At 47.9% G+C, this 22558-nt stretch overlaps 2 protein-coding genes across 2 annotated transcripts in view; both read left to right on the top strand.

The window, feature by feature from the left end:
- Positions 1-6742, top strand: part of CHMP4B (charged multivesicular body protein 4B) — a 50997-nt gene extending 44255 nt beyond the window's left edge. The window contains exons 2-5 of the mRNA XM_026503311.4: positions 1438-1615; positions 3776-3890; positions 4939-5065; positions 6492-6742. Coding sequence (XP_026359096.1) covers positions 1438-1615; positions 3776-3890; positions 4939-5065; positions 6492-6556 — 485 coding nt within the window. The 3' untranslated portion in view covers positions 6557-6742. The remainder of the gene's footprint in view (positions 1-1437; positions 1616-3775; positions 3891-4938; positions 5066-6491) is intronic.
- Positions 6743-8759: 2017 nt separating this feature from the next.
- Positions 8760-22558, top strand: part of RALY (RALY heterogeneous nuclear ribonucleoprotein) — a 194975-nt gene continuing 181176 nt past the window's right edge. Inside the window, exons 1-8 of the mRNA XM_057312584.1 lie at positions 8760-8958; positions 12350-12449; positions 12930-13119; positions 13222-13283; positions 13378-13467; positions 18189-18316; positions 19623-19713; positions 20815-21069. The gene's annotated coding sequence lies outside the window, so the exon portion shown is untranslated. The remainder of the gene's footprint in view (positions 8959-12349; positions 12450-12929; positions 13120-13221; positions 13284-13377; positions 13468-18188; positions 18317-19622; positions 19714-20814; positions 21070-22558) is intronic.

Genomic DNA, 22558 nt, shown 5'->3' with positions numbered 1-22558 from the left:
GAATGTCTTGTCAGCTTTTAAGGAAGCACATTTCATTGTTCTTCAGATTTTTTGCAATTTCTCATTAGTGTGCTTTATCCTTTGGCTGGAAGAATTTTCCTAGTGGCTTTATTTACTCATTTTAGAGGAAGTATGGGCTGCTTACCTGCAGTTCCTTGGCAGATGGTTCTCAGGATGCAATCCTAGTCTGACAGGAAGCATGAGTAGAAGGAGCATGGGACCTGTTCATGTGATATATGGAGAAACCACAGCCCTGTAAGGGAGATGATTGCATGTTCCTGAGAGCCTGCCAGAGATGGCTCTGGGCTGGAGCTCAGGGACATGGTGGAGCGTGTGTGGGTGCATATGAGTGTTCATATGTGTCTAAGACTAGTGCTATCCAGGCCAAGGTAGGGACCCATTCGTTCTGGCTTTGATGCCCATCTAAGATGTGTACTGAAGATACCTTTAGGTACAAAGAGGGAAATTGAGATGGTAAGGGGAAGGAACCTTGGGTTGTGAGTAGGGAGATGTGCTTTTGGCTCCTGCTCTACCACAGATTCACCTTGGTCAAATTGCCTGCCCTGACTGGATCTAAGAACAAGATGATCTCTACAGCCTTAACAGGCCAGGAAGCATAGAGAGATATAGACAGATGATGACATTGACTTGACCAAATGGGTCAGACTCTAGATTTGTCCCTAGCAGGGAATTCTGTCTTTATTTTAGTTGTGTTGTGTTTTCTATGATAGAAAATGCTACAGTAACCATCTTTGGGCATGAGGATTTTTGCTTTTGTTGAACACATTTCCAGAAGGAAGTTACTGGGTCATAGGGCAGGAACAACATTATGGCTGTTGCTATGTGTTGCCATGTTGCTTCTCAGAATCAGTATATCAGCTTACAGCTGTCAGCTATGTGTGAGAGAGCATTTTAACCCTCACTTATCCAGTATTTAGTATAGTTATTATTTATTGTTTTTATAATTCAGTTGGCATAAAATGATACTTTAAAGCTGCTTTATAATAATTAGAGGTGCTGTTTTTTGGCATCCACTATGTTTAAGTTGTGCTAAGTGTCCATACATATTATCTCACTTACTCTTCACAAGGAACCTATCAGGGAAGCTAAGTAGCTCACCTAAGTCTGTGAGCTGGGATTTGAACCTAAAGCAGTATGTCCTCAAAACATTCTCTGTCTCGGTACCTCTCGATGCTGTGATTTGTGGGGTTGTGGCTATACAGTATAAACTTGAGCTTGTGTGCTTTGCTGCACTTTGAAGTATGTGAAGTATCATAGAAAATTGAATGTGTTCTTTGTGTAGAAGAGATTATTAACCCTGTGTTATAGTGGAAGCAACAAATGAGGTGCATTTATTACAATTAGGGCAAAGACTCAAGGGAACTCTAGGCTATTCAGTGTCAGGCTCTCTCAAACCCTGTTTTCTTCCCCATGCAGCGGCCCTCCAGGCACTGAAGCGCAAGAAGAGGTATGAAAAGCAGCTGGCGCAGATCGATGGCACACTATCAACCATCGAGTTTCAGCGGGAGGCCCTGGAGAATGCCAATACCAACACCGAGGTGCTCAAGAACATGGGCTATGCTGCTAAGGCCATGAAGGCTGCCCACGACAACATGTACGTGGCTACCCACTGGTGGAGGGGGGGCATCCATGTGGCAGGACCTCAATCCCAGGACATGGCCTTGGGCGACCCATTGATTTATCCATTCAAACACCTGAGTTTGTTTTAATTTGCATTCTTTTTTAGAACTCCTTTTAAAATGGATTTTGTACCCTGTTGCCTAAAGAAGCAGATCTCGGGGTGCCTGGGTGGCTCGGTTAAGCGTCCAACTCTTTTTTTTTTTTTTTTTAAGATTTTATTTATTTATTCAACAGAGATAGAGACAGCCAGCGAGAGAGGGAACACAAGCAGGGGGAGTGGGAGAGGAAGAAGCAGGCTCATAGCAGAGGAGCCTGATGTGGGGCTCGAACCCAGAACGCTGGGATCACGCCCTGAGCCGAAGGCAGATGCTTAACCGCTGTGCCACCCAGGCGCCCCAGGCGTCCAACGCTTGATCTCAGCACCAGTCTTGATCTCAGGGTTGTGAGTTCAAGCCCTGTGTTGGGGCTTGAACCCAGCATGGACCCACTTAAAAAAAAGAAGATTTCATAGAATGAAACAGTATTTCTGAGTGATTCAGAGTTATTGTGATGGGCAGAGTTTCTAGCTAGAAAAGTCCTTAGAAAGTCCTCTCACCTAGGCCTCTGATTATCAAGGTGGGGAAGCTGTGTCCCAGAGAGGGGAGGTGACTTGCCCTGGGTTATGGATGAGCTTGGATAGAACTGGGATTAGAATCCGTGTTCGTGTCTTTTTCCTGATGCTGTCAGCAGTCCTGAAAAGCGTGGTACATCCAAGGGCTTCAGATCTCTCTGTTCCTATATTTGCTTTTGATGGAATTCTCTGGCTCCTCTCTTGCTCTCAGTCTTTGGCTGTCATATTAACAGTGTTTTTGGGGTGCCTGGGTCAGTCAGTAGAGCATGTGACTCTTGATCTTGGGGTTGTGAGTTTGAGCCCCAAGTTGGGTATAGAGATTACTTAAAAAAAATCTTTAAAAACAATGTTCCTGACCTTAGCAATTCTTCCTGTATGTGACTACTTCTCATGTACAGTGGCCTAAGAAACTAGATAACCAACCTTGTTACAGTTGTAATTAAAGGCCAGGGTAACACTAGGTTCCAAATGAGGTCCTCTCCCATGAACAAATTCTGCATTTGTTGTAGTGCTTGGACTTGGCAGCATATATTTGGGGAGTGTTTGAAGCCCTTTTCACTTCCTTGGCAGTACTCAGCCATATTCTTGAACAGGGATTGGCAGAATGTAGCCTTTGGGCCTGCCACCTATTTTAGTAAATAAAGTTTCATGGATACATAGTCATGCCCATTAATTTACATATTGTCTGTGGCTGCTTTTGTGCTACATAGCAGGGTTGACTGTTCATGACAGTTTGTATGGCCCACAAATTCTAAGATATTTCCTGTTTGGTCCTTTACAGGAAAAGTTTGCTGATCTCTGCTCTAGAAATGTGGGGTTGCAGAAAAAGTAGCCTTTAAATAAGTGAGGTATTATCTGAGGGTAGATGTTCATTGAACTGAGCTTCCTAAGTTAGGCCCACGTCTGCTCCATTTCTGTGTTCTCCAAGATGCCTAGCACAGAGCACATCTTAGTAACCCACTGTGCATGCTTTGAAGTACTGATTAATTGTATGTTTATAAGATCAGCAGTGCACAGAAAGTAATTCTGCATGTTTCCCTTTCTTTTGGGGCCTACTAGAGGAGCCATAAGTGGATTTGAGTAGATGGGAAGGACCTATCAAGTGGCACAGCTATATTTTGTAATTTGGGATTTTATCTTTCACTGTACAGAGTTACAGAGTTGCCCTTGAGCTTGAATAAGAGCTATTGGCTCAGGAGTTAAAGTCGTCTAGTCTCATCTGACATATTTATTACTAGCTTACATGAGAGATCATGAATGTGGCATCTAACTTCGCTAAGCCTTATTTCCTTAGGGTGTTGGACTAGATGATGTCTAAGAACACTTTGATCCTCTTGCTTCTGTGATTCTCTTTTAAAAGGGGAGAAAGATAATAAAGACAAACAAGTAATTCCTCACAGGGAATAATTATAGGGGGTAGGGGTAGGGACCAGATTGTGTGCAGTGGGGTTTCTGTTCCTGCCTCAAAGACCCTCTTTACAAAGACCAATCGTCCAATATGACATCTGTCCATTTCATTTAAAGGGACATTGATAAAGTTGATGAGTTAATGCAGGACATTGCTGACCAGCAAGAACTTGCAGAGGAGATTTCAACAGCTATTTCAAAACCTGTAGGATTTGGAGAAGAGTTTGATGAGGTGAGTGGTTTCATGCAGTTTACATAAGCTTCACAAATGACACCCGGGCCGCCCTTTGATGTGCTGTTGAAGGCTCTCCGGCAGGGTATATGTGGTTTGGAAATCACCAGTTCTCATTCCTCCGGAGTCTTAGACATCAATAGGGCGTGGTATTAACTCTCCCTAATTCTGGATTTTAAGAAATGGCTTTCACTCTTTGGGATAGAAGTTTAGGTTGAGTAAAGGGACCTTCACTGGGACCCCTCAGCAGGCTTCAGGTCAATAATTGGTTTCAATAAATAATTAACTTACACATTTCATGGGGGACCTGGGCTCAGAGCAGGGGCAGCTGAGGTGACCATTCCTTGCAGAAGGTTACAGGATTTGCCCTTGTGCAACTCTGATTTGAGGTAAAGATGAGGCCAAGGAAGGAGCATTTATATCTGACCCCTGAGGGATCCATCTGGAACTTGGCCACCTACAAGTTTCTGCTGTAGCAACTGGGATTTTGAATCTCTTGGGTTTTTAAAATACAGTAACAGGCCCTGTTGAAGATATTTCATTCTGTGTTAGAGTTGAGTCTTCTGAAAGTCAGGTCCTCTCCATTGAACCTAATTCTTTGTGCTGTCTGATTCCCACTATATAGCTGAGAAAACAGCCTGTGGCTCTTAGACATGGCTCCCAGCACCAGGGTCTTCATGTTTTCAGACCGAAATTTGATGGACTTGGTCAAGTTAATTTTGATTCAGCAAATATTCCTGAACATTCACTGAGTATACCCAGTTCTGAGATAAAGAAAGAGGAATGAAAAGATGCAGTCCCTTCTCTCAAAATGCTGACAGCTAGTGGAGGACACTGGATATAGACTCTGTAACTGCCTGACAGTGTATTATGTTCACCAGTAGAACCATGTTTAGGGTTTGAGTCACAGAGTATGGACCTGGAGTTCATCTTCCTTCCGACCTTCCTAGAAGGGTTGTGTGTCCTCTGAGTCATCAGGAAAGAGGGACTGCTGCAGGAGGTAGGATTCCCAGGGACATATCTCTCACTCTTGTGTTTCCTTTACCAGGATGAGCTCATGGCAGAATTAGAAGAACTAGAACAGGAGGAACTAGACAAGAATTTGCTGGAAATCAGTGGACCCGAAACAGTCCCTCTACCAAATGTTCCCTCTATAACCTTACCATCAAAACCCAGTGAGTACTTCTTACCCAGTCATGACATACGCCTAGTGTCATGTAGTGGGTAATCTTGAGGTTGGTTGGCCTCAGTTTGGGTCCTGAGTTTGCCCAGGATTGAGAATCACAGAAGATCTGTTATGACAGCCACGAAGACATCATCACCTGTCTTTTCCTCATTTCTCTATAGAACAGGGTTTCTTAACCTCGGCACTATTGACACAGTCAGGTAATTGTTTGTATTAGGGGAGAGGGGTTATTTTATGTACTACACATGTTTACACAGCACCCCTGGGCTCTGTCTTCCCCAAGTTGTGACAACCAAAAATGTCTCCAGATACTATCACATGTCCCCTGCAGGGTGTGGGGCATCACCCCCTCCCCCCCCGTTGAGAACCACTATTCCAGAATGATTTTTCCTATGTCACCAAATAAGAGAAAGTTCCAGGCCCTGAGAGAAGGTGTGAGAGTTTAATTCCAGGAAAGATCTTGGTTCCTGTCTAATATCCTGTGCTGTGCACACCTGCAAAAACTTGGGGCCTCAGAGGTAGCCACTGTGGGAAGGAAACATCTTTGGCTTTTTTAGAGACCTGGTTCTATAGAACCTTCATTTCTTTCTGCCTGCTCCTTCTTTCCCCTCCCTCTTCTATAATTTCACCCTTGGATAGAAGTATTCCACACCAAACTTCTAGAAAAGGTACAGAAGTTTGACTTGGTGTGGAGAGAGAGCCTGGGGAGCAGGGTAACAAGGCTATAGTCCTCTTACCCTCCCCCTCAAGAAGAAATGGCCCCTCAAGTTGAGTCAGCAGCCTGTGGTGGGTTCAGGCAAAGGGGGCCCAAACACTGTTTAAGGGGCACCTGTGGGGGGCACCTGGGTGGCTCAGATGGTTAAGCATCTGCCTTTGGCTCGGGTCATGATCCCAGGGTCCTGGGGTCAAGCCTTGTAGCATCAGGCTCTGTGCTTGGTGGGGAGCTCTCTTCTCCCACTCCCTCTGCTGTTCCCCCTGCTTGTGCTCTCTCACTCTCTCTGTTGAATAAATAATAAAATCTTTTAAAAGGGGGAGGGCACCCGTGGGTGTGGAGAGGTGGTTCAAGCCACTTGTAGTGGAGGGGGAGTGCTGCCAAGGATTAGATCTCCTCTGGGGTTCTTCCTGATTTCCCCCTCCTTGAATGCTCTGGGACGAATTCTGATGGACTCTTCTTGTTTTGCCTGGCCCTGATGCTGGTGGAGGGGAGGTGCCTGGAATGTGTGCCCGTTATCTGGAGTTTTATGTTGCAGCTTTCAGGCACAGAAAAACAGTCTGCCGATAGCCTGGCAATGAGGCTGGGTGCAAGGGCAGGGCTGTTTTATAGACACGATGTAGCACAGCTCTGGCACTTAGCCAGAATGTGTTGAGAGCACTGTAACCAGCCCTCCTAAATAGCCTTTTCTCTCTTCACACAGCCAAGAAGAAGGAAGAGGAAGAGGATGACATGAAGGAATTGGAGAACTGGGCTGGATCCATGTAACTGGTCCAGTGCGGGCTGGGCCCAGACAGACTCTGGTGGCCTGTGCAGCGGGCAGGCATGTGCGTGTGCGGGGCAGGCAGGACATGGTGCAGGCAGGTTCCATCGCTCCTGAGTCTCCCTCCAAAGCAGTAGGGCCGCATCACTGCTCACTCTGCATAGCATGGTCTGCACCCAGCGGGATGGGGAGGGGGGTGGGGGGCGGGCGGGTGGGGTGGGAGGTGCCTGCTGTTTATAATGTTGAATTTCTGTAAAATAAACTGTATTTGCAAATCCAACATTGAGCTTCTGGACTACGCTAACTCCACTGCTGAACCTCAATGGAAAGGGTCGACCGTTTGCAGTTGAAATGATCTGAAAATGTAGCCTCTGTCCTTTTAAGTCAGTTGACTTGTCGCACATCTCTTTGTAAGACTTGTATGGTACTGCCAGAAAAGTTTTTTAAAAGCCATAGGCTTTTCCTTGTCCTTAGCTGTAATAATGCATCTGACTTTGGTTTCCTTGAGAACTGTATTTCTGTCCATCACCTGTGTACTGGCCCCTGTGTTTACCACTCTGCCTACCCCTTACTCCTGCTTCCTTGGTCTTTTGGAGTTTGTGACACTGATTTGAAATGGATGGTATTCTCTTGAGAGCAAGTGAGATTGTAGAGTTAAATCCCAGCTATACATTTTTCTAACATAGCTCTAAGGTCCTTGTTGCTGTTTGTGATAACTGATAGATAACTCATTGGAAACATGTGCATACATTTATATTCAGATGAAATTATGGTTTGCACTGTCTATTAAATATCTCAATTAATTTTCATACTTTGCTGTTGTGTTCAATCTGTCATTTGCTTCGGGAGCTGACTCTTTCGAGGTTAGTGTGGTGTCCAGTGGAGTCTGTGGAAACCTACACAAAACTTGAGCATGACCTGCATCAACAATCTGAACCAAAGAACAGAGTGCATCTTACTAGAAATGTTTTTAAGTTCTAGAGGGCATGGATCCATGGCCTTCATCTTACTTGGGGACCCTCTGGGTACAGTTCAGGAGTGAGTGGTTCTTGTGCAGTTCCATGGTCCTCCCTAGTTCTTCTCTGTCAGTGTCCGTGGGCAGTGCCCTCAGGACAGCAGAGCCTGCCCCTGTTGGAAACCATGGTCTTCCTACTGACTAGGCCCACCTGGTGCATTGGCTTATTGAACCAACTGGTACATTGGTGCACTGAAGAAAATGGCCTTTCCCATGGAGAGAAAGCGTAGGGCAGTGACTAAGAATCTAGGACACGAGTGGTAGTCTCAGGTCTACTGTGACTCACCATGTGACCTTAGCCCAGGCTCTTCCACTCTCACTACTCTTCTTTAGTCTTATACCCCCTGGAGAATCTGATGAACACTATGGACCTTCTTCAAAAAAGTGGATCTATGAACATTTGTTCTTAATTCTGCATGCCAATTGGCAGAATTTGAGAGGATCCCTTCTCTAATGCCCATCCCTAAACCTCTTAAGATTAAAATCACCTTGGGGCTCCTGGCTCAGTCAATTAAGCTTTCAGCACTGGGTGTGGAACCTGCTTGGGATTCTCTCTCTCCTTCTCCCTTTGCCCCCCCCCCCCAAAAAAGATTACAATCACCCTGAGTTCACAAAACACCGCCTTCCCTCACTGGGTACCCCGGGGCAAGTTGCCCACTTTCCTTGGATCTCATTTTCCCATCTGTGAAACAAGGGGGTAGGACCAGATCATCGGAGGTCCTGTCTATGAAGTTCCTAATGCCCTGTGCCTCCTCGTTTCTCATCTACCCTGGCTGCCACACTTAGGATTAGACTTGACCACCGTGGCTTGAAAATTCATGACTTTTGGTGACGTTGGGTCTGGCTATTCTCAGAAGTTCGTTCTTTCCACCTCAAGAAGAATCTAGTGGCAACACTTCCTGCCCTCTCAGGGCAGTTGGTGTAGCCCCTGGGCGTCATTTGATGTGGGGGATGCAGAGTGAACATTCTTAAGCTCTTCTCATCGGTTGCCTCAGGGGCTTCTCACCGCAGGTCTGGATGAGGGGAACTCACAGGCCCAACTATCCAGCTCTGGTAGGCCTGAAACCAGGTTCGGGGCAGTGTCTGGGGCTCCTCTGAGAAATAACTGTTTATTCCTCTAAATGTGGTCCTTGTGCCAGGCTGTGGGTTGCAATGTTCAGTAATGCTCAGTCTCTTTCCTGCTTTCAGGAGGTTCTCAGCCTGGAGAGAAAAGTTACTGTGTCAGGATTCCCTGGCTACAAGCTACAGATGACTCAATTGACTGGTATAAAGAGAAAAGTCATCTACTTATCCATTCGGAGCTTACTCAACAAATATTTACTGAGCACCTACTGTGTACCAGGCATTGTTCAAGGCACTGCGAGTGCATGCAGCGAAGTCCCTGCCCTCAAGGTGTTTACATTCTAATAGTCCCAGGACTAGACGTCTTGGGCTGGTGGAGGGTTGAATGGGAGAGGCGAGGGCATGGGGGGGAGTCTGGGTTTGAGGCAGTGGCTCAACCGTGTCCTCAAGAACTAGGACTTTTGCATCCTTCTGTTCTGCCACCCTCCATACATTAGCTTTTCCCTAGTGGGCTTGGTCCCTCTTGGTTATTAAATGGCCTTTCATCACACACCCAGGATCTAGAAGCAGGAGGATCAGCATAGCCAGAGTTTCACCTCTGCCCATGTTAACAGGAGGCAAACTTTTCCCAGAAGGCTCCACACAAACTATCCCTATATCTCATGGACCACAACTGTTGCATGGCCATTTCTTGCTGTAAAGAAGTCTGGGAAAGTGGGGACTGTACAAAAGGGTCCAATCAGGATTCTCCCCTTGGGCTAGGGATGGAGCCTCCCTTCTCTGAGCCCATTACTTTCTGTTAGGAAGGGAGAAGAGGGGATGGTTGCTGAGTTAGGTGGCACCAAGAGTCTACCACAGAGGCAGACACTGAAACAGACAGATGACATTAGTTCTGTCCATTTCTTTTAAAAAGCAGATCAGCCCATGATGAATTCTTTTCAAATCCTTCAAACTGCCTCTACCCTTTCTTTTTCTGTGGTTGGAAAACTAAGGTGTGTTGGAATTACCCAGGGAGCTTGTTAAAAGTTTGGTGTCCTGGGCCCCAACCCCTGAGCTGGGCGGGGGGGGGGGGGGGGATCCAAGAATTTGCATTTTAACAAACTCCTTGGGTAATTGTGATGTAGGGGAGCTGAGGCTACACTTTGGGACACTAAGGTGGAAGGATCAAAACCTCAGAATGGTTTACATGAACCTTCCATGAGCCGGAAACTCTCCCCTCGTCTCCCCCATGTTTCCCCCATACTGTTATGCAGAATTTCCTGTCTCCTACAACATGTGCTCTCTGCCTCCTAGCCTTTATCTGGGCTTCAGTCCCCTGGCCTTCCTCTCATGGGCACAGCCTGCCTTGTTCCTGCAGGGATTTGCGGCTTCCTCCTCTGCTTCCCGCTTCCCACACTCTTGTTAGGATTCCCCACTCTCTTACCAGACAGTGAGGTCACTGCATTTCCTCGCCCCCTAGATCTGCTTGGCACAGATCAGGTACTCAAGGACGTTCGTGTGAAAGTATGTGTATGGTCAGAGGGGATGTGCTGTTGATTAGTTATGCCAGAAGGAGGTGGAATTTGAGCCTAGGCTTGAAGGAGTGGATTTTTTTTTTTTTTTAAGATTTCGTTTATTTCTTTGAGAGAGAGAGAGCAGAGAGAGAGAGAGCAAGAGAGAGCACAAGCCAGGGGGAGAGGGAGAGAGAGAAGCAGACTCCCTGCTGAGTAGGGAGCCTGATGCAGGGCTCGATCTCAGTACCCTGGGATCATAGCCTGAGTCGAAGGCAGACGCTTAACCGACTGAGCCATCCAGGTGCTCCTAGGAATGGATTTTTTATGTGTGCCTGCGATGGATGGGGCATTCTAGGCCAAGGGAAGCTTGCGAGAGGAGACAAGAAAGCAGGGAGGTGAGGGCTGTCTCAGGAAGATTAGACTGGGAGAAGGGCTTGCTTGAGAAGAGGTGTGAGGTAGAACTGGAGAGGTAGGTTGGGGCTAGACTGGGATCTTGAGTGTGAGACTGAGGGGTCTACACAGTCATTAAGAATCAGGCAGGGAAGGGAGGGAGGACGGAGGGGAGACAGAGTAGGGGAAAGAAGGAAAGAAAATCAATTGCTTAGGCAATAGTTTTGGGGCCAGAGGAGGGGTAGAGATGAAGCTTTTTAGGCTGCCTCCTATTTCTCTCAGTGAAGTGAGAGGTGGCAGTTTTAGAAGCAGCAGTACCATGGGGTAAAATCCTGCATCTTCCAAGTGGAGACTGGACAGTGGGCTGGTGTGTGGGCAGCAGCAGGCCAGGATGTAGAGGCCAAGAGCACAAAGCTCTGGAGTCTGGCATCCAAGGTTCAGCTCCTGCCTCTCTGGCACAGGGACTGTGTGAGCCTCAGGAGGTGATTTCATTGCCTAAGCCTGTTTTCTCATCTGTAATGTGCAGGTAATAACACACCTGTCTGTTTTCGTTTTCTAGTGCCGCCATAACAAATGACCACAAACCAGGTGCCTTAAAACAATAGAAATCTATTCTCTCACAGCTTAAGAGGTCTGAAGTCCAAAATCAGCAGGCCCACGCTGCCCTCAGAGGCCCTAGGGAGGATCCTTCCCCGCCTTTTCCAGTTTCAGGTAGCTCCTAGCATTCTTTGGCTTGTAGCTCTATCACTCCGGTCTGTGCCTCGTCTTCTCATGGCTTTCCTCTCTATGTGTCTGTGTGTCCTTTCCTGTCTCTTATAAGGACACTTGTCATTGTTACGGCCCACCCTAATTCAATATGATCTCATCTTCAATTTATCTCATCTCTACTTTAATTATATCTGCATAGACCCTATTTCCAAATAAGGTCACATTGTGAGGTTCCAGGTGGACATGAATTTGGGGGGACACTATTCAATTCACTGTACTGCCTCATAGAGCTGTGAGGTCATGGCCTGTAAAGCACAAGCAAGGCTTAGGGAGTTCTGTTGAGGTAGAGGTGGGAAGCCCAGCTATTATGAGCCCCACTTGCTAGATGTGAAAACTGAGGCTTCAGGGAAACTTTGGGTCCCACTGCTAGTGACAGGAGAAGCAGATGAATTGATTATTCCATGAAGGCCATTCAGCAACTGTATTTTGGACATCTTTGTACCAGCTCATGGTGTGGTGGAGAAGATTAGTTCATCATCCTCTTCATCATCATTGCCATGACAGGCTGGGTAGTCAGTGTAGTGAAACCTTTTGAGAAGAGGGTACCTGCCCCAGGAGGGCTTGTGAGAGGAAATACTGTCTTAGCCAAGATTGAGGGGTGTTAAGGACTCAGCAAGGGGAACAGTGAAAGACAGGAGCTAAGATAGTTTTCAGTGGCATGTGCAAATGTCTGGAGGCCACCCTGGGCTTCCTGTGGGCCTGGGCTGGTCAATGACACAGAGTCAGTAGTCCTTCAGTTACATATTTATGAAATGAGGGGCGCGTGGGTGGCTCAGTCAGGTAAGCGTCTGACTCTTGGTTTCGGCTCAGGTCATGATCTCAGGGTTGTGGGAACCTGGTGTTGGACTCCACACTCAACGCAGTCTGCTCGAGATTCTCTCCCTCTCCCTCTGACTCTTCCCCTGCTCACACTCACTCTCTCTCTCTCAACAAATAAATAAAATATTTTTAAAAAGTATTTATGAAATGAATTACAGATGGGGAAACGAAGGCACCAAGGTACTTCAGGTCCCATAGCAAATACTGGTAGAACTAAGACGTGAACTGAACTCCCCTGTCTCTCTATCCAGGTCTCTTCCTGTCTGCCCTGGGTACCGGGTCCTGCAGAAACAGCTTCCTTCCTTCCTGCTAAGCTGCATCCTGGCCTTGCTCAGACAACAGAGGAGTCAGGTGGAGCTGGGATAGAAGCACAGAACTTTGGGTTCCACAGCCAAGACTGCATCGATCCCAAGCTAGATTTCCATGAGGCTCTGGCTAAATTGGGCCCAAATTCCCACAGGGCAACTCTGGGCTGAAGCGGAGGGGAAAGGTCCCCCCTTTTAGAGCAGACATCTGTTCTCTTGCTCAGTAATGTTACTTGCCTGGACTTGTTGTTTTTCAATAAGAACAACAACCTAAAAGAATGGCAAGTATTAAGGAGGTATTTACTAAGAACAAGCACTTAATCTCCTTCATCTTATTTTATCCACCCAAGAACTATTTCAGGGTAGGACCACACATTGCCCTATTTTATAGCTAAGAAAACCCAGGCTCACAGAGCTGGGGAGCAGTAGAGCCACAAGAATCCAACCCCCCTCTCCCCCCAGCCCTTCCTTGCCACAGTCGTGGGGGAGGGGCAGGCTCACAGAGTCTCTTCCCTGTCTCCCTCAGAAGGTACCAACTCTGAATGGGACCAAATGCTTGGGTCCAAAGATGAGGCCAACTCTCTTGGGAATCTTCCTGCGAGAGCAAAAAGGCCACAGGCAACAGGATCTAGAATCATCCAATGTGACCTGGAATGGAACGGTGGTGTCAGAACCATGCAGCAGAGTCAGGCTCCGTCCATAAGGGGCTTTTGAAGGTGGGACCCCTCTGGGGCTGGTTTGCCCTCCCCACCCTGAGACCCTGCCTATTTCCCCCCCAAGCCATCTCACTACCTCTGTTTCCTTCTCTCCCTCCTCAGCGTGGGCGGCTATGAAGGGGACATTTTGTTTCCTCACAGAAAGTGTGGACAAAGATACCATGGTACGTAACAATGGCAGTTCTGCTTATCTGTTGTTACACAATAAACCACCCTGAAATTTAGTTGTGAAAAGCAACTATTTCGTTATGCTCACAGATTCTGTGGTCAGAAGTTTGGAAAGGGCCCAGTGGGAGCCACTTGTCTCTGTTCTCTGATAACTGGAGCCTCACCTGCAAAGACCTGAAGGTTGGTGATTACTTCAACTGCTGGAATCATCCGAAGGCCTCTTCAGTCCTTTGGTATTTGTCGTGGTTAATGCTGATTATTGGCTGGGACCTCCGCTGGGACTGGCAGCAGGAGCACGTGCCCTCTCCATGTGGCTTGGGTTTCCTCAGCACCAGAGCCTCAATGTAGTCCAAGCTCAGGGATCTAAAAGGGATTGTCCCAGCCAGGGTGAGGAAGGTGCATTACTTTTATGACCTTGCTTTAGAAGTCATGCAGAGCCACTTCAGTGCATTTTGCTGGTTATGAGTGAGTTGTAGATCCTCCCAGGTTCAAGGGGAGGGGAATTAGACTCCATCTCTCTCTCTCTCTTTTTATTTTAAGTTATTTATTTAAGTAATCTCTACACCCCACATGGGGCTTGAACTCACAACCTGGAGATCAAGAGTCACAGGCTCTTCCGACTGAGCCAGCCAGCTGCCCCTGGACTCCACTTCTTGATGAGGGCATGGCTAGTTCTAAAAGACCATGGAGGACAGAAGGTATCATTGGGCCTATCTCTGGAAGATACAATCTGCCGAGATCGCTGACAGAGTGTTTACTATGTGCCAGGAATTGAATTAACTCATCTTGTCTCCAAACCCCACCCCATCCAGAGAATTCTTTTGGGTATATGTTATATCTATCTATCTATATCTACCTATCTATATATTTCCTTCTCTCTATATATTATATATAATACAAATATATATGTACATTTTATATATATATATATATATATATATATATATATATATATATATATACACCACTCTACTAATAATAAATTGTATACATAATACATATACAATCCCATGAGGTTTTAAAAGTCTGGGATAGGGGCACCTGGGTGGCACAGTGGTTAAGCGTCTGCCTTCAGCTCAGGGCGTGATCCCGGCATTACGGGATCGAGCCCCACATCAGGCTCCTCCACTATGAGCCTGCTTCTTCCTCTCCCACTCCCCCTGCTTGTGTTCCCTCTCTCGCTGGCTGTCTCTATCTCTGTAGAATAAATAAATAAAATCTTTAAAAAATAAAAATAAAAGTCTGGGATAAGAAATATAGATAATCAGAAATTTCAATGTTGTCTTCCTGTATTTCAAAGGAGTTAAAGGATTTACCTTTGAAATCTGTCCCCCCTCCGTCCCATCCATGGCTACCACCTGGTCCAGGACACCATTAAATCTCAACTGAGCAACTTGAGCAGTAACCTTCATGGTCTCTCTGCCACCCTTCTTGCCTCTCCAGGGCCCCAGTCCTTCATAGTAGCCAGAGCTAGAGTTATCTTTCTAAAGAGCTGTCTCTCCCGTTTAAAAGCTCAGTGGCTTTGGGGCGCCTGGGTGGCTCAGTCGGTTAAACATCTACCTTCAGTTCAGGTCATGATCCCAGAGTCTTGGGGTCCAGCTCCGCATCAGTCTCCCCACTCAGCAGAGAGTCTGCTTCTCCCTCTCCTTTGGCTCCTCCCCACCCCGCTCATACTCTCTCCCTCTCTGGAAATAAATAAATAAATAATCTTTTTAAAAAATAAATTAAAAAAAATATTTTTAAAATTTATTTCGAGGGAGTGAGAGAGTAAGAGAGCACAAGCAGGGAGGAAGCAGTAGGTGGAGAGGGAGAAGCAGGCTCTTTGCTGAGCAGGGAGCCTGATGCGGGGCTAAATCCCAGGACCCTGGGATCATGACCTGAACCGAAGGCAGACACTTATCTTTTCACTGAGCCATCCAGGCGCCCCAGATAAAAAATCTTAAAAAATAATAATAAAATAAAAAATAAAAACTCAGTGGCTTCTATTGCCCTCTAGACAGAATCACAGCTTCCACCCTCCCAGCAGGATCCGGCAGACCCCTGCCTGCTTTTCCAGCCTCCTTGAAGGCCTGGTCTCATCCTGCATTTGGCAGAACATCCGCATCAGAATTTCCTGGGGACTGATTCAACATGCAGATTCCTGCATAGATCGGAATTGCTTGGGGGATGGGGCCCTGGAACTTGCATTTTAAACATGCTTCCACGGGATTCTCTTTCTCATTAAAGTCTGCGAATTCCACCTAGCTTTTGAGATAATCTCTTCTAGTGCAACATCCTCTAGTGCAACCTCCATTCTGCAGATGAGGAAACTGAGGTCTAGAAAGAATAACTTTCTCATGGCCTTAATGTTCATTGAGGAAACTGAAGAGTCAAGTCAGACATCAGGGGCAAATGTGCATGGAGAATCTTCAAGGGACATTTTCCAAACTTCTTGACCAGGGTGTGGGTTCTGCGGAACATTTTGGGGAACGCTGCCACGGCTCCTCCTAGGTACGGGGACAATGGGAGGCAATGTGATGCTGCGGTCCAGTGATGGAGCACGCTCCAGGTCCCTAAAGAGTATGGGATCCTCTCTGCCCTCTCCTCCCGGATTTGAGGGGCCGACGCCGCAACTCTCCATGGGGCCTGTAGGTGGCGCCATTTCCCAGGGAGTGAGACCCCGCGCTGTGGGGAACCTTCCGGGGAGGATGGGCTCTTCCCGGGTGGTCTGCACCCCTGAAGCGAGAGGCGAAAGGAAGCGGGAGCCCGGGCGGGGACGGGGTGTGTATGTGCTTAGAATCCCTTCCCCGCCCTGCCTTGCGGGGTCCTCTGATGAGAGGCTGCGGGGGACCATCTGATTATATGGGAGAGGGATGGGTGGTGTGTCTCAGCTCCTTCCAGGGCCTGGGGGTTGAAAGGAGAGGTGTAGGAGAAATGGACAAGCCAGCCTTGAGGTGGGGCCATTAGGACAACAACAATGGTAGTAATGTCCTTATTTCCTGAGCACCTTATTTGCTGGGGGCTGTGGGAGGGAGAGGTGCTGGGGGTGTGCGCTCCTCCCTCATCCTCTGGGTAGGTCTCTCTATTGGAGGTTCCTGCCCTTCCCCCAAACTCTTACAAAGGAGGGCAGCATTGTGGGTGATATCTCCCCCTCTGGTTTGGGCCCCACATGGAAAGGTAAGGGTGAGGCCCAGTCTGGGGACTTCAGTTGTTGACCTGGAGCTGGGCCCCCAAGGGTACAGACCCCCAAAGGCTGTCCTTCTGCTCTCTTGTTGACTGGACACCCCCACACCTCTGCCAGTTTCCTCTTCCAATCCCCCCAAACCGGTTTTTCCTTTTGTGAAACTTGTGGGCCCATTGTGTAGGGCCTTGCTGCCCTGGCTTTCCAGCTTTAGGGGGCCCCCAGAATCACTCAGCAGGTGACCCAGCAAGTCTGGGGAGGGGTGCCTAGAAACTATATTTTTAACTGCCAAAGTGGGCAGTGGACCCACTCTGGGAAACACTGACGAAGAACCACGTTCAGAGAAAAAAGGCCCCGACTTGAAAGGTGTGCTGATTTCCATGGTGTAAATACTCACAGCATGGCCAATTTCAAGATACCAACAAGACAACATAATTCCTTAAAATTGAACAATTGGCTCTTGGGAACTGGTACAAGCTGGCTCCAGCATACCAGTGGGAAAAGATCTGTTTATGACTTGGAGTGTTTTAAGAAATCTTGTCTCTGTTGTGGTCAGGTCCTGCTATATAATTTGTGCGGGCCAGTGCAAAATGAAAATGCAGGGCCCCTTGTTAAAAAATTAAGAATTTTAAGACAGTGACAACAGGGTATTAAACCAAGTGGGGCTCTTCTGAGTGAGGGCCCTGTGCAGTTGCACAGGTCACACACTCATGAAGCTTGCCCTATTGTTGATCCAGGCCATCAGCATCTCTCACTTGTCACGACTTCATCAGCCTCCCTGTTGTCTCCTTGACTCCCTACAAACCATTCTCTACTCAGCAGACAGGGGGACCTTTTACTATCTAGGCTAGACATTCTCACTCCGCTGCCTGCCTATTGTCTTTAAGAGCAAGCACAAGACCCTTCTGCCTGGCTTGCTTCCCCCCACCCTTGGCTCCTCAGTGATACATCCTCATTGCTCCCCTGCCTCACTCTTATCACTGGATAGACTACATTTACTAATGCAACGTCTGTCTGTCTCTCCCTCCATACCCTAAGTTCCAGGAGAGCAGCGGCTGTTGTGTTCCTGTGCTTAGCACCACTGTGTGTCTGCACGTGGTAGGCTCAACACTTGTTAGTTGAATAAATGAATTTATTGATGAAAAGGAAAGTTGGACCAGGATAGGGGTTTTCAATTTTTTTTGGTAACAGAATCATTTAGTCAAATGAGATGGAGATCTCATAGGGAAACTCATTATATATTTCAAAAAATATAGTTTTGGGGGCACCTGTGTGACTCAGTTGTTTAAGCATCTGCTTGGGCTCAGGTCATGATCTCAGAGTCCTGGGATCAAGCCCCGCATTGGGCTTCCTGCTCAGTGGGGAGTCTGCTTCTCCCCCTGCCTCTGCCCCCCACCCCACACGTGCTCTTCCTCTCTCTCTCTCTCTCTCAAATAAATAAATAAAATCTTAAAAAAAAAAAAGTTTAGGGGCACCTGGGTGGCTCAGTCAGTGCAGTGTGTGACTCTTGATCTTGGGGTTGTAAGTTCAAGCACACTGGGTGTAGAGAGTACTTAAAAAAAAAAAGAGTAGATGTTTGGTCTGCATGGGAACCCCACATGATCATTGATTGTCTGCAGAACAGGGCGACTTCAATGGACCTGGTTTGGTGGCAATATTGCCATTTTCCTTTTCTTCCTACATTGAACCTTAGCCAACCCCTCTTAGCTAATGTTAATGATCTAGTTTCTGTTCCCATTAGCCAGACTGAACCCTCAGCTGTCACATTGGTTATCAGTCCAGACGATGTTTCCGTGAAGAGGGGAGAGGATGTCACTGAGGCTGCCTATTCTGAGCACCTATTCTGAGCACTGCATACCTCCAGGAAAGGTGAGCTGGGTGTTGGTTGGGGGAGCCCTCTCCACCAGCATTCCCTTCTCTGCTTTCTCCCCTTCCCTGACTGTGTACATCTCTCTTGGGCACCACTCAACTCTCAGAAGGGCAGTTGGGCTGAGTCACAAGCAGAGGGTATGTGTCCTTTGGGGAGGAATGCTAGTGGTGAGCACAGAGGCAGAGCCATAGCCTGACATCCTGGCCTCACTTTGGTCATAAAATGACTTTCCATGGCCAGAGGCTATATGCTTTCTCTCACTGGCCTCTAAAGCTGACTTTAATGCCAACCGGCATTTATTAAGCACTTACTGGATGCTCAACATGTTACTGAGGGCTTTTTCGTTTTTCTTTCTGTCAGTCCTCACAAAAACCCATAGGAGTGGCTGTTATTATGTACCCCATTTTACAGATGAGAAAAAGGGAGGCTCAGAGGGGGGAGTGACTTGGCCAAGGTCACACAGTGGGTGACCTGAGCACACCGGGGCCACGGAGCCGTACACCAGCTCATTATGGGTGAGAGAGGAAAGAGGACTCAGGCCTCACTCTGCTCCTGGTGGCGTGGCTGCTCCCCAGCCCCTAGAAGGTGCCCTGGCTCTCTCACCTGTGAAGTGACACAGCCAAGTGGCATTTGAAGCAGACAGACCTGAATTCAAATCTCAGCCCTGCTGGTGACCAGCCATGTGACCCAGTGTGTGGCTTTGTCTCTCTGGCCTTACTCTTCCACCTGAGCAAGGTGGGGAACAGATGTCATCACCCATCTCCCCAGGCGAGGGTGGGCGCGTGGAAGGAGAGGTTGCCAAGACACTTGGCATATCCTGAGCGCTCAGCGGAAAGTGGCTATGAGGGATTGTCATGATTTACTCGTCCTGGGCTCATCTTAGAGCAGAGGAAAATGGGACCCCTAAGGGGCTCTCTTTCCTGTCCTTCCTCAGTGGGTCCCAGAATGGCATCCTGAGAGAAAACCTCCCCTCAGGGCTGTCCTTTGCTGTGCATCCACCCACTCTGCTCCTGATAAGGAAATGGCTGGGGGTGCGGCATGAGGAGGGGCAGCATGCTGGGTTCTGGTCCTTGCTTTGTCACCACGTGACACCTGTCCTTTCTGGGCCTCAGTTTCCCCATCTCTAGTGTGAGTCTCCTTTGGAAACTGTGAACTGTCAGAGTAAAGACCAAATGAAAATTTGAGTCCCAGCTCTGGGTCGTCATATCCCACCTAGAAGAGGGGGAATATTAATTTCCTGGGGCTGCTGCAGCAAATTACCACAAATTGAGTGACTTCAAACAATAGGAATTTATTCTCTCACAGTCCAGACCAGAAGTCCGAACTCAAGATATCAGCAGGGCTTCTTGGCGAGAAGCTTCTTTACCTAATTTGCCAGCAAGCCTTGGCATTCGGGGTACGTAGCTTCCAGTTTCTGCTCTGCCTTCCTATTAGCTTCTCCTCTGTGTGTCTTCTCCTGTTTTTTATAAGGGTACTTGTCATTGGATTTAGAGCCCACCTGGGTAATCCAGAATGATAGCATTTTAAGATTCTTAATCTAATTACATCTGCAAAGATCTTTTTTTTTTCTAAATAAGGTCACATTCAAAGGTTTCAGGGATTTGGATGTGGACAGATCTTTTGGGGGGGCTACCATTCAACCCACTAGGGGGATTATCATAGTTATCACACCTCACCTCTGCTGCCCAAGAAAGGGAAGTGTGAAGCGGGATTCCTCCAAGGACCTCAGATAGCACGGCATGCCGTAAGCTCAAGAAATGTGTACCCAGAGGAAAAAACTGAGGCACAGAGAGGAAAAAGCCATGGAGAGAGCCTCCCTGGCAGTCCTGAGACCCTTCCCCTTTGGGTCTTGTCTCTGTGGATGGACCTGTGTGGTGCCAGCAGCGCTAAGTCCTGTGTCTGTGCTGAGCCCGGGGCGAGTGGGCATCTCAGTGTCCCCTCCTGGCAAAGCACTACCCAGAAACATATTTTACCCGTAAACGGGTCAATTAAGAAGGCAAATGTTTTCAAACAGGAGGATTTATTGGCATAGGATGTGCCATCCCTCCGAGCAGGAGTGGGTGTGCGTGCAGAGCCATCTGGAGGGGAAGTGTTTATCATATTTATTTAGTTACGAGTTGCTGGTTTGGAACTGGCAGGGCTTCATTAGGTGTGAGCACGGATCCCTGGGAGGGTGCAGATTCCGGAGGCTCTGTGAACATACAGGGGCCTGCATGCCTGTGTTTGTGCAGACACGCGTCTTTATTCCTGAGTGCATGTGTCCATGTGCCTGCATGTGTGTACGCACACACGTGTCTATGTGCATTCTTTGTGTGTGGATGCACGTGTGGCCTTGCGTGTTTGTGCATGTCACAAATGAATCGGGCCTTACCTGACTCAACTCCAGCTTAAACGATAAGGATCACTCTCTCCTTAAAAGTCTCTCCCCTGGCACATCCTGTGTCACCTTCCATGTCTGATCCCTCTCTCTTTTTCTCTGTCTGGTCTGTCTCTGCAGATCACGGACTGCCAGCGGGTCTTGTGAATGAGAGAAGAGGGCTGACCTGGGCTTTTGACACAGACTTGTTTTGCATATTAAGTGCAAAGGAATTGTGTCGGCATCTACAGAGATATACATTTTCCTCTTTTGCTTGAAAAACAGCAGCCCTGGGGCGACTGGGTGGCTCCATAGATTAAGCCTCCCGCTGAGCAGGAGATCATGACCTGAGTCGAAGGTGGAAGTTTCACTGACTGAGCCACCCAGGCGCCCTAAGTGAGTATAATTTTTAAACATTGGCTCCAAATCTTTTTAAAATACCGCGCAGGCCATACTGAACTTGTTTGTGGGACAGATGAAGCCAGTGGCTGCTCATTTGCAGCCCCCACCCACACTTTCCTAGGTGAGCCTTTGTGCTCTGTGGCTTTAAGATAACTGGCAACAGACAGCTGTGCCTCTAAATTGGCCCCAGACCGCTTCTGAGGCAGACCCTCTCATCCTGGGCTCACGCCTTGTAAGCACCATGACCCAAACGTGCACGGTGCAATGCAGCATCTTTCCGCTGACCTGTGCCTCCTGTGGGTCCCCGAGTCAGAGGCAGCCCCACCATCAGCCCTGGAGACTGGAATCCGGGTGCCATCCTTGGGTCCTCTCCTCCCCTCAGCCTTCCTGGACATCCAATCAGTCACCCATTCCTGCTGACTTTGTCTCCATGACACATCCCTCCAGGCTTCATCTCCTGGCTGGCGTCTCCCAGTCCTTTCCCCACTCTGCAAAGTCCACTGAACTGTGTGTGACTTCACTCCCACTCACTCCTCCCGCCTCATCCTTCCTCTCTTCCTGCTTCAGCAATACCAAACTGCTTTTATTCTATTTATTGCCTCCTGCCTGTGCACGTGCTGTTCCCTCTTCATGTATTTCCTTTCTAGGACTGCCCTCTTCCCCCAGCTAACTCCTCTCCATCCTTTGAGATCCCACAGGAAGCCCCTTCTGCAAAAGGGTGATAATAAATAACCCCTCATGAAGCCGGTTCTCCGGATTCCATGAGACTGTGCCTAGCCTAGTGCCTGGCACACAGAAGATGCTCTATTGCTCTGCCTCCCTCTGGCTGCCTCCCCTGTGGCAGGAGGACTGGGGAGCCTACATGAGCCCTGAGCGATTGCACAGTCTGCCTCCTTGGGCAGGGGAGCTCCCAGCCTTTTCCAGCCCCAGGCCCTGTATGATGTCCGCCACAGAACTTCACCAGCATGTGGGTCTTTCCAGTCAGCCCTTCTCCCGTTAGAGAGGACTTTTTATATTTTCATCGGACATACATTAGTCACGGAGAATTTCTACAGCCCATGTTTTAGAGCGTGGCGTTCTGGGCTGTAAAGATATAATCGGCTCTCATAAGAGATGGTTTCTCTGGCGCTAAAGGGGGGCTGGCATGGTGGCGGCGTGATTGGAACTCTAAGTGTCTGAAATGACTGTTGCAAGTCCCCAGAGCCACAATTCAATCAACCGCTCCAAACAGGAGACTCAACAGTGAGTGTTAAAAAGACGGGGGATGATGAAAATGAAAAAAGAAAAACATTCAAGAGGGAATTAAATTTTGGAGTCATTTGACAGAAGTTTTAAAAATGAACAGTAACAGCTCCCCAAAAGTGCATCTTCTCCACCTGGCTGAAGGAGAGAGGGTTTGCTTTCTGGGATCTGGAAGACTCTTTCAAAGTTACTTCTTTCTTTTTTTTTTCTTCCTCCCTTCTTCCTCTCCTCCCTTTTTCCC

Source organism: Ursus arctos, unplaced genomic scaffold (assembly GCF_023065955.2).
Source record: "Ursus arctos isolate Adak ecotype North America unplaced genomic scaffold, UrsArc2.0 scaffold_16, whole genome shotgun sequence".
NCBI classification, from domain to species: domain Eukaryota; kingdom Metazoa; phylum Chordata; class Mammalia; order Carnivora; family Ursidae; genus Ursus; species Ursus arctos.
The sequence above is the reverse complement of the archived record's forward strand: the minus strand, read 5'-3'. Positions and strand labels throughout refer to the sequence as shown.